Source organism: Rhinolophus sinicus, chromosome 8 (genome assembly GCF_057876585.1).
Source record: "Rhinolophus sinicus isolate RSI-liver-muscle chromosome 8, RSI-T2T, whole genome shotgun sequence".
Classification (NCBI taxonomy): domain Eukaryota; kingdom Metazoa; phylum Chordata; class Mammalia; order Chiroptera; family Rhinolophidae; genus Rhinolophus; species Rhinolophus sinicus.
Window position 1 is genome coordinate 39321796 of NC_142508.1, and position 16320 is coordinate 39338115.

The window sequence follows — 16320 nt, forward strand, 5'->3', positions numbered from 1 at the left end:
AGGGAGGTGGCTGGAGCCCAGATACTATTAAAACACTCCCAAGGTTTATTAATCATAATTCATAATTATTACAGCATAATTCTAGTAATGTATAATTCACCCTATCAATTCACTAATACATAGTCCAATTCAACGTCCCAGTTTCCTGAAGGCAGGGGCCATTTCTGGCTTGCAGGTCCTATGTTCTCCACAGGGATTATTAGATGGTTGGTAAATGTTTGATGAATGAATTTGAAATCAGAGGCTAAACCAGTCCCAGGCTTGTGCTGCTCCACAGCCTCCGGCCAATAGGTGGACATAGGAGTTGCGTCATAAAATAAGCATTTATTATCAGAGCACTGGTGGTCTGGGAAGACAGCAGGTTAACACCTCCAAAACCTGCGATAACATTCTCAGACCAGCCTGGAATATTTAAGGGAAAATCTGGGCATTCCTCCCGAGGGTATGTGATGGTTCCGAGGGTCTGCATGGAGTCTTCCCTCTGGTGATGTGGCTCTCCAACAGGCTCATCAACCCAGGAGCAGTGGTGACAGTAACCTGGAAAGAAGGCTAGGCCAGAAAGATTGTGATCAGTAAGCATGGGGGTATTAATGATAAGTTTCAGGGTAATTTTCTTTTTCTTTTTTTTTTGTTTTGCCATTTGAACCAGTATAAAGTACAATTTACTGACACTAATATACGCACAGCATTGAGCAATCATCAGTCAACTCTATCTAATGCCATCTATCTGATTCCAAACCACGAAATTAAACCCCTTGCCATTAAGCTATCACTTACTAGTCTCCATTCCTCTCGGCCCCGGTCAGTTACCCTGACCCCGCAGTTTCAGGGTAACTTTCTAAAACAGGGAACTGGGACAGGGGGCATTCTAAGCACAGGAACTGGGACAGGGGACATTCCAAGCTCAAACCACAGAGAGGAGGTAAATGAATTGCTAAGCTCTAAGGCAGGGAGAGGTGAAGCCAGGGACATTGCAAGGCCTCTTGTGTGGAGGTCCCAACCGGGCCCTCTTTCAAATTTAGTTAAATGAATGAGGAAAGTGAGTACTCTTTCATCCTAGATATGCCAGACATTGTATAACATGAGGTTAATACTTACTTTTCAAGATTGTTGGAAAAATTAAATGAAAAATGAGGTACATAAACTTTTTTTTCACTACTGTACATATAGGCGCTCCATAAATGTTAGATCTTTCATTTTTATTATAGGATAATATTGCCATTCAGAAGGTACGGCCTTCAGTTCTTGAGTCAGTTCTAGGCACCGGGGATGCAGCAGTTAACAAAACAGATAAAGTCCTTGCTCCAGTGGAGCTCACATTTCATGGGGAGACAGGCACCGAGATAAAAGTAAATATGCTTGTAGTACTACGAGCCGAGCCGTACTACCTTCTCTATGGAGAAAAACAAAGCAGGAAAGGAATGAGGAATGATACTATTGTAAGTACCATGGTCAGAGACATCTAGAGCGTAGCATTTGAGCAGAGTGCTGATAAAATTGAGGCCGCGAAACTTGGGGACCCCTATGGGAGAGCATTCTAGGTAGAGGAAACAGAAAATGCAACAAATGAGATGTCAACAAACTTAGTGGATTCAAGGAGCAGTAAGCAGGCTTGTTGGCTGGAGTGCGGGGGTGGGGAGGGGAGGTTAGTAGGGAATGAGGTGGGAAGAGGAGGAGGATAGATCATACACACCATGGCGAGGACTTTGGCTTCTAATCTGTGTGAGGCAGGAACCCTGGGAGGAATTTGAGCAGAGGAGGAACATGAGACATGCTCTGACTTAGATTTTTTTTTTAATTGGGGAATATTGGGGACCAGTGTGTTTTTCCAGGACCCATCAGCTTCAAGTCAAGTCGTTTTCAATCTAGTTGTGGAGGGCGCAGCTCACTGGCCCATGTGGGAATCGAACCAGGGACGTTGGTGTTATGAGCACCACTGCGCTCCAACCAACTGAGACAATCGGCCACCCCCTGACTTAGATTTGAACAGAATCCTCTGGCTCCTGTGTGGGGATCAAACCACAGGGAACCAAGATGAGAAAAGGGGACCAGGGAGGAGGCAGCTGGAATAGGTGAGATTGTGGTGGCCGGATCAGGGTAATGGCAGAGAAGCTGGTGAGAAGTGATCGGATGCTGAAGATCTTTTAAGGTAGAACCCAGAAGGATTGGCTGATGGATTGGCCATGGAATGTGAGAGAAAGAGAGACATCAAGGATGATCCCAGAGTTTTTGGCCTGAGCGTCTGGAAATATGGAGTTGCCATCACCTGAAATCAGGAAGATGCAGGAGGAATGCTGAGAGAGAAAAATCGGAAGTTCTATTTTGAGCATATTAAGTTTAAGTTATGTATTGGACATCGAGTTGGGATGTCAAGTGGGAAGCTGGATGTGTTAAAATAGAAAACAGAGACCAACCTTGAAAATTCCCTGAATAGACAAAACCAGTTTTGGCATACAAACAAAGCTGAATTTAGCATATTTTGCAAGACTTACCCAACATGAATCATTTCTTGCTTATGCTTCTGGAAATTATAAGCAAAACTTGAACTATTTCCCAACATAGGTATGATGTAACCATTGACCAATTCCCTATTATTTAAGAAAATGCTAATATTACAACCAATCACTATGAAGAATAAACAGTCACACACTCCTAAGCCTCATTCCTTGTTTTGGTTTAACTGCTCCCTTGCAAACTGTCTTTTGATGTGTGCACAGTAAACTTTTACTAATTACTACTCTGGTGATAGATGGGAATTGCTTCTGTTATTTCTGAACTTTTCACAGGTGTAATTATCAAACTTTCGGGAAATAACTTGAACGTAGAGAGGTCAATTCATATGTCATTATCCAAAGAAGGAAAAGAAATTGACTCTGCTTCAAATCTGCAAAAGAGAACTATAAAATTTTAAAGGAAAATGGGAGGAGGTAAACAACAAATATGAAATCAAGAATAAAGCCATAAACTACCAACACTAGGATTGGGTAGCAAACTTGAAACTCACTCTTGGAAAAACCATTAAGACCCGGTTCTTTGGAAACTTAAAGAAGTCAATACATTCATGGTAAAAAACAAAACAAACAAACAGAAACAACTTAACAAAAAAGGTGGGACTTACAAAAAAAACAAAAAGAAATATTGCTTTTAATGATCCAGGGGCTTCTATGTAAAAGTTGTACAGAAATATGTTTGAAAGCTTTCCTGAAATTGACCCTTCTTAACAAAAAGGAAGGCTGACACAATAAGAAATGAAAATAAACTTTCAAAACACACAAAGACTTTTTATAAAATGTACCAAAGCAGAACTCTCCTAAATGGCACCTGGCCCCAGCAGATCAACGGCAGGACTCCCCCCCACATACACTTTTCATGAAGTTATATAAATTATAAATTATATAAACATAAATTATAAATTATATAATTTATATAATTCATTCTACAAGGCAATCTTAGTCTTAATAATTCATGTACAGGAAATCTGAACAAAATACCAAGGAATAAAATATGTATTGTTGAGGACCTACTATGTGTTCCTGTGTCAGATAAAGAAAAGAGATACCAAGATAGGGATTGCCACCCGGGAGCTCACAATCTAATTGGAAGAAAACAAGGTGTAGACAAAGATAATTTGGCTTTTTTTAAGGCCTGGGATGGGTGGAGGAGAAACAGAAATTCAAGTGGCCCAGATGTTGCCCTTGGGGAATTTACAATTTAGATGGGAATTTGTGTTCCGGAAACTTGGAAAAGAGAACACTACTTACTCCCTGGAAGGAGGATGAATCAGGGAGGGCTCACTGGAGGAAGTGTCTTTTGAGCAAGGTGTTGAAGGGAAATTTCGGTGATTAAGAGCATGGGCAATGGAGTCAAGTAAACATCTTATCAAATCTTAGCTCTATAATTTCCTTGCTGTGTGATCTTAGGCAAATGACCTCCCCTCTCTGGGCCTCAGTTTATAAAATGAAGTATCTCCCCCACCTCCCTGGGTTGTAAGAATTACCTTAAAGGAGAAACAACCAGTAAAGGGCTGTTCTGGGGTAATGACTCTACATGCCAGTGACACTGCTGTGTGATTTAAAAGGTCTGTGCAGGTGAAATTCTAGAGCAGCCCTGACTAGCAGAAATTTATATGATGATGGAAATATTTTCTGTCTGCCCTGCCCAATACAGTAGACACCAGCCACCTGTGGCTATTGAGCACTTGAACTGTGGCTAGTGCAACTGACGAACTAAATGTTTTATTTAAATTAATTGAATTAATTTGAATTTGCGTAGCCACTGACAACTAGTGGTTACCAGTTGGGCAACATTCCAGATAGTGGCACCAGCTTGACAAAAAGCCCAGAGGCAGGAAGGGAATACAGCGCAGAGGATCTGTATTCATTTCCTGTGGTTTTGGTAACAAGTTACCGCAAACTTAGTGACTTAAAACAACACAAATTTATTCAATTAAAGTTTTGGAGATCGGAAGTCTGAAATCTAGGCATTGGGAAGTCTGTGTTTCTTCTGGGAGCTTTGGAGAGAATCCATGTCCTGGCCTTTTTCATCTACTGGAGGCTGCCTACCTTCCTTGACTCGTGGCCCCTTTCTCACGTCACCCTGACATCTGCTTTCATTGTCACATCTCCTGCCTCCCTCTTCTAAGGAGCCTTGTGGTGACACTGGGCCTCCTGCCTCCCTCTTCTAAGGAGCCTTGTGGTGACACTGGGCCCACTGGATAATCCAGGATCATCTTCCCATCTCAAGATCCTTAACATAATCATATATACGAAGTTCCCTTTGTCACGTAAGGTCACAGGTTCAGGGGATTCGGCTGGGGGCCATTATACTGTCTGCTATAGGGTCTGAGCACCTAGAATATAAGCATGTCCAGTGATGGAGAGAGGTCTCGAATACTAAGCCATGGAACTTGAACATGGCCTTTCCTTCAAAGTAAATCCATAACCTGTCACCTTCTCCCCACCTCAGCTGCCAGTACCTTGATGCAAGTCACCATCAGTCACCATCACCTCTTGCACCATCAACTATTGCAATATCTCCTCACTCCTCTCTCCCGTCCCCCACAGTCCAGTCTCCACGAGCAGCCAGAGAGATCCTCTTAAAATCCAAGTCAAATCAGAACATTTCTCTGCTAAGAATAGGGTTGCCTGATTTAGGAGGGGGGAAAAAATACACACTGTTCAGTTAAATTTGAATTTCAGGTCAACAACAAATATTTTTTTTAGTATATCTCCAGTATTGCGTGCACAGGACATACTCTTGCTAAAAAATGTTGTTGATCTGAAATTCAAATTTAATTGGGAATTTTTGTATTTTTATCTGGTAATGGTAGCTCAGAACCCTCCTATGGATCCCCAAACATGTGTTATGGCCTAGAAGGCTTTCAAAGTTCGTCCCCCTTACCTGTCTCCCTGCATCTCACACCACTCTCCCTCTGGCTCACTCTGCTCCATCCACACTGGCCTCTTCACTGTTCCTGGAACATGCCAAGCATATCCTGCCCCAGGGCCTTTGCACTTACTATTCCCTCTGCTTGAAATGTTTTTCTTCCTCCCTTATTCAGGCCTTGGCTCAAATATCACCTTACCCAAGAGGCTTTGCCTCCCTGCCCCACTCAGCCCTCTTTGTCTCCCTTAGGTTTAGCACGTATCACCACTTCACAGATTCCGTATGTCTTTATTTCCTGGCTTATTGTCTGTCTTCTTCCATGAGGATGTCAGTTCCCTGAAGGCAGGCATGTGTGTCTGTTCCGGTTGCTGCTACATCCCAGTGTCTATCATGTGGCCTTGCACAGAGCAGGTGCATAATGAATGCTTGTTGCGTGAATAAAGGAGTAAAGAGTGATATCATTGAGCCCCTGGATCTACCTATGTTAGTTCTATGAAGACCAGTTTTGTGAAATGGGATGGGAGGATACAAACCAGTTTCCCTCTGGCCTACACAGCCATCTCCGAGACCAGGTCATGGCTGGTTGATTTCTTGCTGGCCACATTTTCATCCTTGCTCCGTGACTCCTTCAGGGCCCAGCGACATGCAGCTGGCAGTGACTGGCAAAGTTGAGCCCGGCCGAAATACAAGAAGAGCATGGGATTGAGGCAGCTATGAGCAAGGGCGAGTCCCACAATGAAGGGTTCAGCCCGTAGGGTCCGGGCCAGGAGCGCGGAGTGTGGGGCAGCCACGGTCAGCACCAGCCCCATCGCATGGTAGGGAGCCCAGCAGACGAAAAACCCCACCACGATGGCTGTGCCCAGGGGCCAGCAGCGTCGGGCCGCCCGGCACAGGAGGACACCGTGACAGCTGGCCACAACCACCAGCGGCCCCAGGAAGCCAAAAAGAAAGCGGGTGGCGGCCACTGTGTTCTTAGCCATGGCCGAGCCGCCGTAGTCCACCACGCACTCCAGCTGGGGTGGGTAGTACTCCTGGTGCAAGCGGTGGTAGATGGCCGAGGGAACGGTCAGCAGCAAGGCCAAGATCCAGGCTGCCCCACAGGCTACCTGCACCCTGCATGCCCGCCGAGCCACAGCCCACCAGGGGGGCCTGAGGGCCAGCAGGCAGACGTCCGCACTGAGAGCAGCCAGGAGAAGGACGCTGGCGTACATGGACAGCAAGATGACAGAGGACAGGGCCCGACAGCCCACGGCCCCATATGGCCAGTGGCCCTCACGGGCGATGGGCACCGCCAGGAGGGGAAGAGACAAACAGCAGAGCATGTCCGCCACAGCCAGGTGGAGGAACCAGGTGGCACCGACCCTCTGGCGGACCTCTTTCCTGGTCACCCAGGCCACAATGGCATTGCCCGGCACCCCAACCAGGAAGACAGCAGCATACAGCGGGAGTGGGGCCATGCGGAGGGGGTCGACGGAGATGCAGGAGCCATCAGGGCAGTCCACAGGGAAATCCGGAGTCTCGCCATAGTGGTCGTACTCGTAGATGAGAGAAGTGTTCTCCATCATGGCCCCAGACACCTGGACAGGAGACAAAGGCCATGAAACCTCAGTGACAAAAACTCTCAGGACTTTGGATTCCTCGGGTGCAGGAAGCTCAGCCCATTAGCATCTCAGAAATTAGGATGTGACACATTAGGACCCCAACACATTTGAATATTGGAATTCTAGAATACCACTAGCTCGCTAAGCATGTTGGAATTCTAGAATATGCCAACCTAGAACCCCCACCCCAGCACGTTAGAACATTGGAATTCTAGATTGCCAGTGTCAGAACACTGGCTTGCGAGCATTCTGGAATTTTAGAATACTACAGTGTTAGAACCTCAGCTTATGAGTATCTTGGAATTCCAGAAATTTACAAAGTTAGAACACAATCATGGTCAAAAATCCTGGAATTCCAAAATATTACACTATTAGAACCCTAGCCAATTACCAGTTGGGATTCTCAGGCAGCTCTGTCCGATTGAACTCTCAATGTCGATGAAAATGTTTTGTATTGTGCTATCCACTATGGTAGCTGCCAGCCACAGGCAGCTATGGAGCATTTGAAATGGGGCCAGCGTACCTGAGAGGCTAAATTTTCAATTTTGCTTAGTTTTTTTTTTTTTTTAAGGTTTCAAATGCACTTTGTTTCTTCAATCGTGCCATATTTTTATGGGTACATAGTGCTTTCACTTGCATCAGTTATGAGTTGGTTTTGAAACAATTCAGTATTATGCTAGCTGGGATGATTACTGATCTCGCATTCCTTTGGGGTGACTATGCCAACAGAGGAGAGCGTTCCATTCTATTCCAATTTGCGTTGCTGAATATGTCCATGTAGCAACACAGAAAGTGACTCCACTAGCTAAAACAGCATTACCGTATTTGTCATGGAAATCAGGTGTGCAGTTTCTGGTAAATCTGCCTTGCTATTGTTTGCTGAATACTTTGAGCTGGGAGACTACTGAGTGCATTTTTGACCAAGGGAAACATCGTGAAGCCGAAGCCTGAGGACAGAACTGCGGCAAATGAAGCTGCTGATCTGTTGGAACCTCTACTTCGTTTTAATTAATTTAAATAGCAACACCTGGTTAGTGGCCACCTTATTGGACAATGAAGTTCTAGAGCACAGAAATGTTCAAACACTCACCCATCAGCAGCCTGGAATTCCAGAATTTAAAATATTAGACTCTGAATAGCCACCAAGAGGGGAAAAGCTTAATGTAGTCACAGCAAAAGTGTTTGACTCGGTTCTTCATCAGTATTTTCGAATCTTGGTGTGATAAAAGTACCTGTGGAGCAATTTTGTCACCTTTTTTTTTTTTAACATAAACTAGGTCATCGTGAAACATGCACACCTCACAGAGGTACGCTTGCTGGGTTTCACAACATGGACACAACTCTGTACCTAGAAACCAGGTCAAGAAACAGAACATTTATAGAATCCTACTGAAGCAAATTATCAACATAATGATAGTGTTGGGAAAACAGAAAAAATAAAATGTTGAAATAAAATAAAATTCTCTACAATTCATTCATTCATTCATTCATTCATTCAACACAGCTCCAGAGTGCTTTCTCTGTTCCAGGCATTGGACGCACGGCAGGGGACAAGACATAGAAACCTCTTTTATCTTGGAGCGGCCACTCTAATGGGAGGAGTTGGACAGTCAGGAATAAAAAAAAGATAAATACCCAGTATTTCTAAAGATGATAAATGTTATGGCAAAAGAAAAAAAACCACAGGGAATTTTTAATTCCCTATGTTGGAGTTTTAAATGAGTGGTCAGGGAGAAGCTGACCTTTGAGCAAAGCCATAAATGAAGTGAGGGAGGGAGATGGGGATCTGGGGGAAGAGAGTTCTTGGCAGAGGGAATGGCCAGTGTAAAGGTCCTGAGGTGGGAACATGATGGTCTTGTTCAGGGAACATCGAAAACGCCAGTGTGGCTGGAGTGAAATAGACGGAGGGGGACTAAGGGGAGATAAGAACAGAGATATCAGGGGCCATATAGGACAGTGTAAAGACTTTGTCTTTTACTCCATGTGAGATAAAAGATAAGGGAGGTATGGGAGGGTGCTGAGCAGAGAAGCGACATAATCTATCATAGCAATAATAATAACTATTGTTGTTGGTATTATTATTAATATTATTAATAGAAACCACCATCCATTGAGCGCTTTGTGTCATGTACCCAGCATTGCTCCAAGCAACTTTAAATATCATATCGCTTAATCCTTACAACAACTCTCTCTGATTTTAATACTACTGTTATACCCATTCTGCAGATGAGGAAACTGAGGCACAGAAAAGTTAAGTAACTTACCTAAGATTACTCAGCTAAGGAAGTAACACAGCTGAGTTTTGAACTGTGTTAACCCTACTCCAGAATGCTGGACCCTGGAATATTATCACGCAAAAATCTTAGATTCAGGAGAGTTACAAGGCAAGACAGCCAGTGACCCTGAGCAGACCTGGGTCTGTGACTCAGTTTCAGTTGGCTCTCTCTCTGTTTCCTACTCTGAAAAATGAGAGTCACCTGGGTGAACCTACCTCACCGGTTTTGGGAGGCCTTGAGGAGTTAACAAAGTAAAGCACACAGCGCAGAGCAAGGGTTCAGGTAGATGGTAGACCTGTCAGAGTGACCTGACCCTGCAGCTATCTGCTGACTCTCAGGGCTGGCTGGCACTGCCCAGGGCTCCAGCCAGGGTTGACGCCACAGGAAAGACAGAGGGGAAGTTGGGGCACCGCCCTCCGTTCCCTCCACCCTGCCGAGTTGCTGCTAAGCGGTCAAGCCACTTTGTGTGTGCATGTTTGAAGTTTGGTACTCTGCTTTCATATTATTTTCATCACTGGAGTAAATGTCTGCAGGCTTTAAAATCTCAAACCCTATATCAAATATATGGTACTGGAAAAAGAACTGACTCTGGGTGGTGAACGTACAGTGTAATATATAGATGATGTAATACAGAATTGTACACCTGAAATCTATGTAACTTTACTAACAATTGTCACCCCAATAAACTTTAATTAAAAAAAACACTCAAACCCTCACCAGCTTTGTGGCCTTGGGCAAGTCACTTAACCTCTCTGTGCCTCAGCTTCTTCGTCTATAAAATGAGAATAATATACCTACCTTGTACAGTGTTATGAGAATCCACCAAGTTAATAGGAGTGAAGAGCTGAACACAGCGCATGTTAGCTGCTGTCACCACTATCTGCTTATCTACTGCACTCTCTCTCCCTAAGACCCCACCTTTCTCATAAAAATCCAGGACATTTTCTGTGTGTAAGCAATTCAGTTGTGTGTGGTATTTCCCTTTTAATATATTAAACAGAAATGGGAACATGCAACACCCTCTGCATCACCCCTTAATCTGTTCCTTTTAATGTGCCTTAGGTCTGTTTCCCTATATTCATGAATATCGCCCCTGTTTTCACAATGGCTTAAAAATCAGTCCATTGTCTGAGCGTGTCGTGCTTATTAACCAGCCTCAGGCTAAAGGATTCTTAATGATAATTAACCATGAGTGGATTATTATTTAATACAATAAATTCTACTTATATATTTACATCTACATATAAAACATACAATAATTACCACAATTTTTAGTTTGTAATATTTCAAACAATAGATGACTTTTATCAAGTACCTGCTATATACCAGGCATAACCCTTATAACAACCCTGTGAGATAAACAGTATTACTATTCCTACATCCCAGAAGGTCAGGATTATTATTATCCCCATGTTCCAGGGTGTCAGCTCTTCCCTGCTTTGGGCTCTGCTGTGTTCCCAGCATCTAGAACAGAATCTGGCACACAGCACGCGCTTAGGTGATATCTGGTGAGTACAAGAATGAAGAGGGAAACTGAGGCACAGGGCAGGTAAGAGGTCACTTAGATTTCTATCTGTTCCTCGCAATTACAAGCACCCTTGCCCGCGCTCTTGCCACACATGTGTTTGTACATCAGGCAGCCTGGCTGGAGCGTCCACTCTAGGAAACCGTGGGGCAGAATCTACTAAAGCTGAACATATGAGATGCACACATATGCTCAGCAAAAGACATGTACTGGAACATTCGGCCTGAGATGGGAAAGCATCTGAATATTCACCCACAGGAGAACAAATACATGTATCAGGGTATATTCATGCAGTGGACTATCCTGTGGTATGAGAATGAACGTGGGTGGGTGGAACGGGAAACCAGACACACTGGGAAGTTTACTGGATGATTCCATTCGCATAAAGTTGAAAAACAGGCAAAAGAATTCTATCGGGGTGGGTAGTGACTGGGGGTTAGCGGAGGGGACTCCAGGAGTGGGCTCATGTCAGTTCTTGACCCTGGGTGCCAGTTACCTGGTGCCCAGCTCCTGGAGATAAGCAGAGCTGCCCATTCCTGAGGTGCACACCTTTCTGTGTGTATGTCACCCAGGACAATCAAGTTAAAGGACCTTTCGTAAGAGGTGGAATCGTTGAGTCAAAGGGCTTGTTCGTTGGGCATGGAATCATTTGATGGGTTTTCCAGAAGCTGCAGATTTGAGAATGGCTATTTCCTAAACACCTGGGCGTGATAATATATTTGGATCGTTATAAAAGCTTTTCTACCCAAATCAATTCCAAGGCTCTGGGATTCTGATGTGAATTCCAGTGTGATAGTAATTAAGATTCCATTTCTCAAATTCGAATTCGTGTGCCCAGATTCTGAAAAGAATGAGTCAAATAGGCCAAGATTGTGAAATTCCCCGCCTTCCTCCTTCCCTCTATCCTTACCTTTTCTTGAAAGAGGGCCCCTAGTTTGGCCAAATGCCACTGGGAGCACGATCCAGGCTCACAGCCAGGACCCAGGAAGTCTGGAGTCTCTCTCACGTGTCTGGCAGCTGGTGGATCCTGGAAGTTCGTCCCGTTTGCCAGGGCTCCTATGGGACGCTACTGGACACTGCCACCTCACGGACCCCAGCAAATCTTCATAACCCAGGAAAAAAGGAATGGCCTTTTCGTGTTCCCAGGGTGTGTTTGTCCTGTATTCTTCCCATGACTCACATATCCCAAAATTACTGGGCAGCAGATGAGGTCGGAGAGGTCTTGGTGGGTGGAGAGCTAACCATGTTTCCAAGCCCAGACTTGGTGTCACCAGCTTCCTGGAAGCCAGACCTGTGTGTCCTTTGATCTGCAGGCCCACGGGTCTTGGCTTTCCCCACAGGGCCCTCTGAGGCCTTTCTCACCGAGCACCCACTGCCCTTACCCCCCTCCCAGCTTCCAACTGTGTACCCAGAACCTCCTTTGCTGAGCCCCAAGGACAGGTAAACTTTTTCCCGCCTCTCACGTTCTGAGGGAGACAGCTCAGGGTCACATCCTCCACAAAAAGGCCAAGGCCATTGAGTGCAGGGCCTGAGGCCTCACAGGCAGACAGAACACAAACAAGTCCAATCCCCTCTGTGGGCCTCAGTTTTCCATCTCTAAAATGGGAAGATGTTGACCATAGTGGTTATCAACCTCCCTCTCAGCATAGCGCAGAGGCTGAGAACATGGACTCAAGAGCCGGAACAATAAGATTCTGGTTCAGGCCCACCACTGAGGAGTTCCAGAGCCCCAGCACCCCCTGAGCTTCAGCTGCCTCACCTGGAAAGTGGATGTTTTGCTCGGAGCATTAAATGGGCAAAGAGATTAAAACACACACAACGGTGCTTGGTTCGTAGAACACGCTATGTTTGTTAAATTAACAACAAAAAGAATATAACACAAATTCCTGAAATTTACATTTTAAGAACGCAGGCTTAGCAAGAGGAAGTGGCTCTCCAACTTTGGAACCCTTGGTTCAGCAGTTTTTTGTGTGTTTGCATGTCTCTCCATGTATGTGTGCTTTAGAGGTTGAGGCTTATGTTTATACATTTTTTTTGTTGTGTTTAGAGAATTAAATCATGTTGTTAGAGGAAGTTGTTTCCGAGTTGAAACTGGAAGTCACTCTGGGGTGTCTCCAGGCCTTTCTGAGTGACCCAGTCTTGGTTGAGCCTGGCCTCAGACCCCCGTGGAGGCAAACACCCCTTTCCCCCCTCACACCACAGTTGGAAAGCCCTCATCTCCCACATTCCGCCAGCTCCAGGCCTCTGTGGGAGCCCTCTCTGGTCAGAAAAATATTAGAATGGAAGAAGCCTAGAGTAGGGACTATCTTTGATCAGTGCAAACTTTCTCTGATCTGATCAAGTTTATAAGAGTGTGTTTCTCAGATCGCTGGATCTTAAACTCCTCGGCCACTGAGTCTCAAGGCATACGTCTCTTGAATTCTGGAAGGCTAAGGTTTTCTGGTGTGTCTGAAGCTGGGGGCCCTTCCCTTGGGGCCTGGGGGCCACTATGGGCCCAGGACGAGGTCTCTACACCTCAACACTGGGAGAAACTTAGAGTGAAAACACCCTAGAAGGTTATAAAATTGACGCATATGAAATGGACATTTTTGTGGGTCAAAATGCGTTGACTTCCAGCAAATCTATGGTGACAGAAAGCAGATTCGTGGTTGCCAGAAACTGGGGGAAAGAGAGGGAGAATAAGGAGAGACTGCTAATGGGTAAGGGGGTTTTCTTTTGGTGATGAAACATCTGGAACTAGACACTGGTGACAGTTGCACAACATTGTGAATATACTAAATGCCATTGATGGTGAATTTTATGTTATGTGCATTTTACAATTTTTGTAAAGTAATAAGTGAAACTTTATACCTCCTCACCCCAAAATAGTGCAATCTTGTAGAGTTACCTGATGGAATTCTAGAAGTCTGAAAGCGTGAATGGCTAAGATGAGAAAACCAGTCTCTTTCGAACAATATTTATTATCGCGTGATATTTGCTGCATGTGAAAGACTGTATGGAACGTACGTGTAAGTTATAAAGTGCAACAATATATAAACATCTGTAAAAATCAGCATCCATCTTGGAATCTTTGAATATGTAGATCAAGGGTCAATCAAGTTTTTTGGTAAAGGGACAGAGAATAAATATTTTGGTTTTTGCTGGTCAAGAGGTCACGCATAGTCTCTGTCACAACTATTCAACCTCCCTGGTAGAATGGAGTGACCACAGACTGAATGGGCATGGCTATGTTCCAACAAAACTTTATTTACAAAAACCAGCAGTGAGCCAGAGTTGGCCCACAGGCTGGAGTTTGCTGTCCCCTGATCTAGGTCAAAGACTCTGAAGGCTAGAGTGTTGGAATCACAGACTCTTAGAACATTGGAATCATACAATGTTAGTCAAAGGGATCCTACAGTGTTAGTCAAAGACTGAATCACAGGATTCTAGAATGTCACACCAGAATCTTGTAATGTTAGAAGTATAAGTTTCCAGCTGTTGGATGTTAGAATCTTGTAGGTAGTCTAAACATTAGTTAAGGAATTCTAGCTCTGAGTTGTCCAATACGGTAGCCACTGACCACACGAGGCTGTGAGCATTTGAACTGTGGTGGATCTGACATGACAGGGGCTGTGAGTGCTAAATATACACCAGATTTCGAAGACTTGGTACCAAAAAAGAAGAATGTGAAATCTCTCAATAACTTTTTATATTGATCCTATATCGAAATGACACTGTGGGTCTTGGGGAGCCAGGTCTCAGGAACAGGTGGATGAGTGACAGGGGATTTGGGGGGGAAAGCAAAACACAGCAGACTCAGCCAAACCCATCATCCACTTCCCTTCCTCACCACTTCCTCTTCAGACTTGTTGACCCAGCATATGCCTAGGCCCCAGATTTGGCAATTGCCTGGGTTTTCTGCCCACTTCCCTCTTGGGAAGGACGGGTCAACACCAGGCAGAAACTAAAGAGAAGCTACCTCGGAGAAGCCACTTAGATCCCGTTCATTGGCCTCCAAGTGTTTCTAGAAGACCATTGTGTGCCTCAGCACTTGGGATAGCATCTCCTCCCCAAATCAGGATGAAGGAAAGACCTCATTGCTTACAGCCCACTCCCCAAACTAGGAAAGCTAGAGAACGGCCAGAAAAAGGGATGGAACATGGGGGTGGTAAGACAGAGGAAGTCAGGGAGGACTTCCTGGAGGAGGCTGTGCCATGAAGGAAGGTACAATAGGGACAGGGATGGTCTGTTATAAACAAGCCAGGCAGCTGGGAGACCAGGCAGGAGGAGAGGTAAGGACACAAGCAGGAAAGGATGGAGAACTTGGACCAGACAGGGTGTGGGGTGGGAATAGGGTGGCATCCAGCATGGGTCAAAGGGACCCCTTCCCCTGGGATGGGGATGCAAGGGGAGTGGGAGGCTTAGGAGAAGATGCCAAGGTCAGGTTGGGCCAGGTGAGTGGGTGTGGAGGCCACACCCTACAGAGAGCTCTGAAGATATCTGCAAAAGTGACAAGCAAAAGTGAGTAAGTAGCAAGCCAACATTTAAGGTCAGAGGAAGAAACTTTGTAGAGGAGGCAGAGAGTGAGCACACAGAGGCAGAGAGACAGAGACACCAAGAGTGACACATGCAGAGACAGACAGAGATAGAGACAGACAAAGAAAGACAGAGACAGAGAGAGTGAGACGCACAGAAAGAGAACCAGCCAGGCCTGGAGCCAGCCTAGGAGGAAGGCAGCAGGAGGGATGCTGGCAGTCAAGGGAGAAGGGACATCCGGGATCACGAGGGTCTTCCCAGGGGCTACCAGGTGACCGCCATCCAGACCTGAAGGTAGTTGGGCTCAGGTCTTCTCCTTAACGACCTTGTTGCCAGGGGCTCTGCACAGGAACCAATGTTTTCTGGAGGCACAGCACAGCACCTGTCCATCTAGGTGCTCAGACAGCATCTTTTTCTTTTTTTTTTTTTTTAATTTCAGATGTACAAAACAATGTAATAGACATCGATCATTTATATCCCTCACCCAGTGATAACCCCCCTCCCCCCATCTACTACCCCTCTGACATCACATACAGCCATTATATTTCCACTGTCTCTGTTCCTAATACTGTACTCCACTTCTTGTAAATATATATATATAAAATTGTAGTTGACATTCATTATTGTTCAGTTTCAGCTTCAGGTGTATAGTGCAGTGATCAGGCATCTACATCATCCCTGAGGTGGTCTCCCTAATGAGACAAGTGTCCATCGGATACCCTACAAAATCTTTACAACATTATTGATTACATTCCCCAAATTGACTTTCGTATCCTTGTGGCCATCTTGTGGTTACCGATTGTGCTTTCTAATCCCCTCACCTTCCCCCTTATCCACACCCCCCTCCCATCTAGCAACCCTCAGTTTTCCCTCTACGTCAGACAGCATCTTTAAATAAAAGTTGTACCCAAGGCAGACGTGGCAGTGCAGCCTCAGGCAAGAACCCAGCCTGGCGGGCGCCCCATGCTCTAGGCTGTTCCCTCCACTGCACTCCTCCTGCTTTTGCAAAGAGCAGGGA

General features: G+C 45.2%; 1 protein-coding gene and 1 pseudogene across 2 annotated transcripts; both read right to left on the bottom strand.

Annotated features, from left to right (window-relative positions):
• Window positions 1-423: 423 nt before the first annotated feature.
• Window positions 424-9606, bottom strand: C5AR2 (complement C5a receptor 2). 2 transcript variants are annotated; one of them, XM_074316196.2, is made up of 3 exons: window positions 9478-9606; window positions 5919-6962; window positions 424-549 (listed from the first exon to the last, which is right to left on the bottom strand). In XM_074316196.2, exon 2 carries the CDS (start codon window positions 6948-6950, stop codon window positions 5934-5936), a length of 1017 nt encoding a protein of 338 aa, XP_074172297.2. In that variant the 5' UTR covers window positions 6951-6962; window positions 9478-9606; the 3' UTR covers window positions 424-549; window positions 5919-5933. The 2 variants fall into 2 exon arrangements, with proteins under 2 accessions (XP_074172297.2, XP_019608133.3); XM_019752574.3 differs by lacking the exon at window positions 424-549 and having other exon boundaries at window positions 5794-6962.
• LOC148757544 (cytochrome c oxidase subunit 7B, mitochondrial pseudogene) lies at window positions 7584-8011 on the bottom strand (annotated as a pseudogene).
• Window positions 9607-16320: the final 6714 nt, after the last annotated feature.

Excerpts from the sequence above, each read along its gene's own strand:
- C5AR2 (XM_074316196.2), bottom strand. The coding sequence starts at position 6,950 with ATGATGGAGAACACTTCTCTCATCTACGAGTACGACCACTATGGCGAG.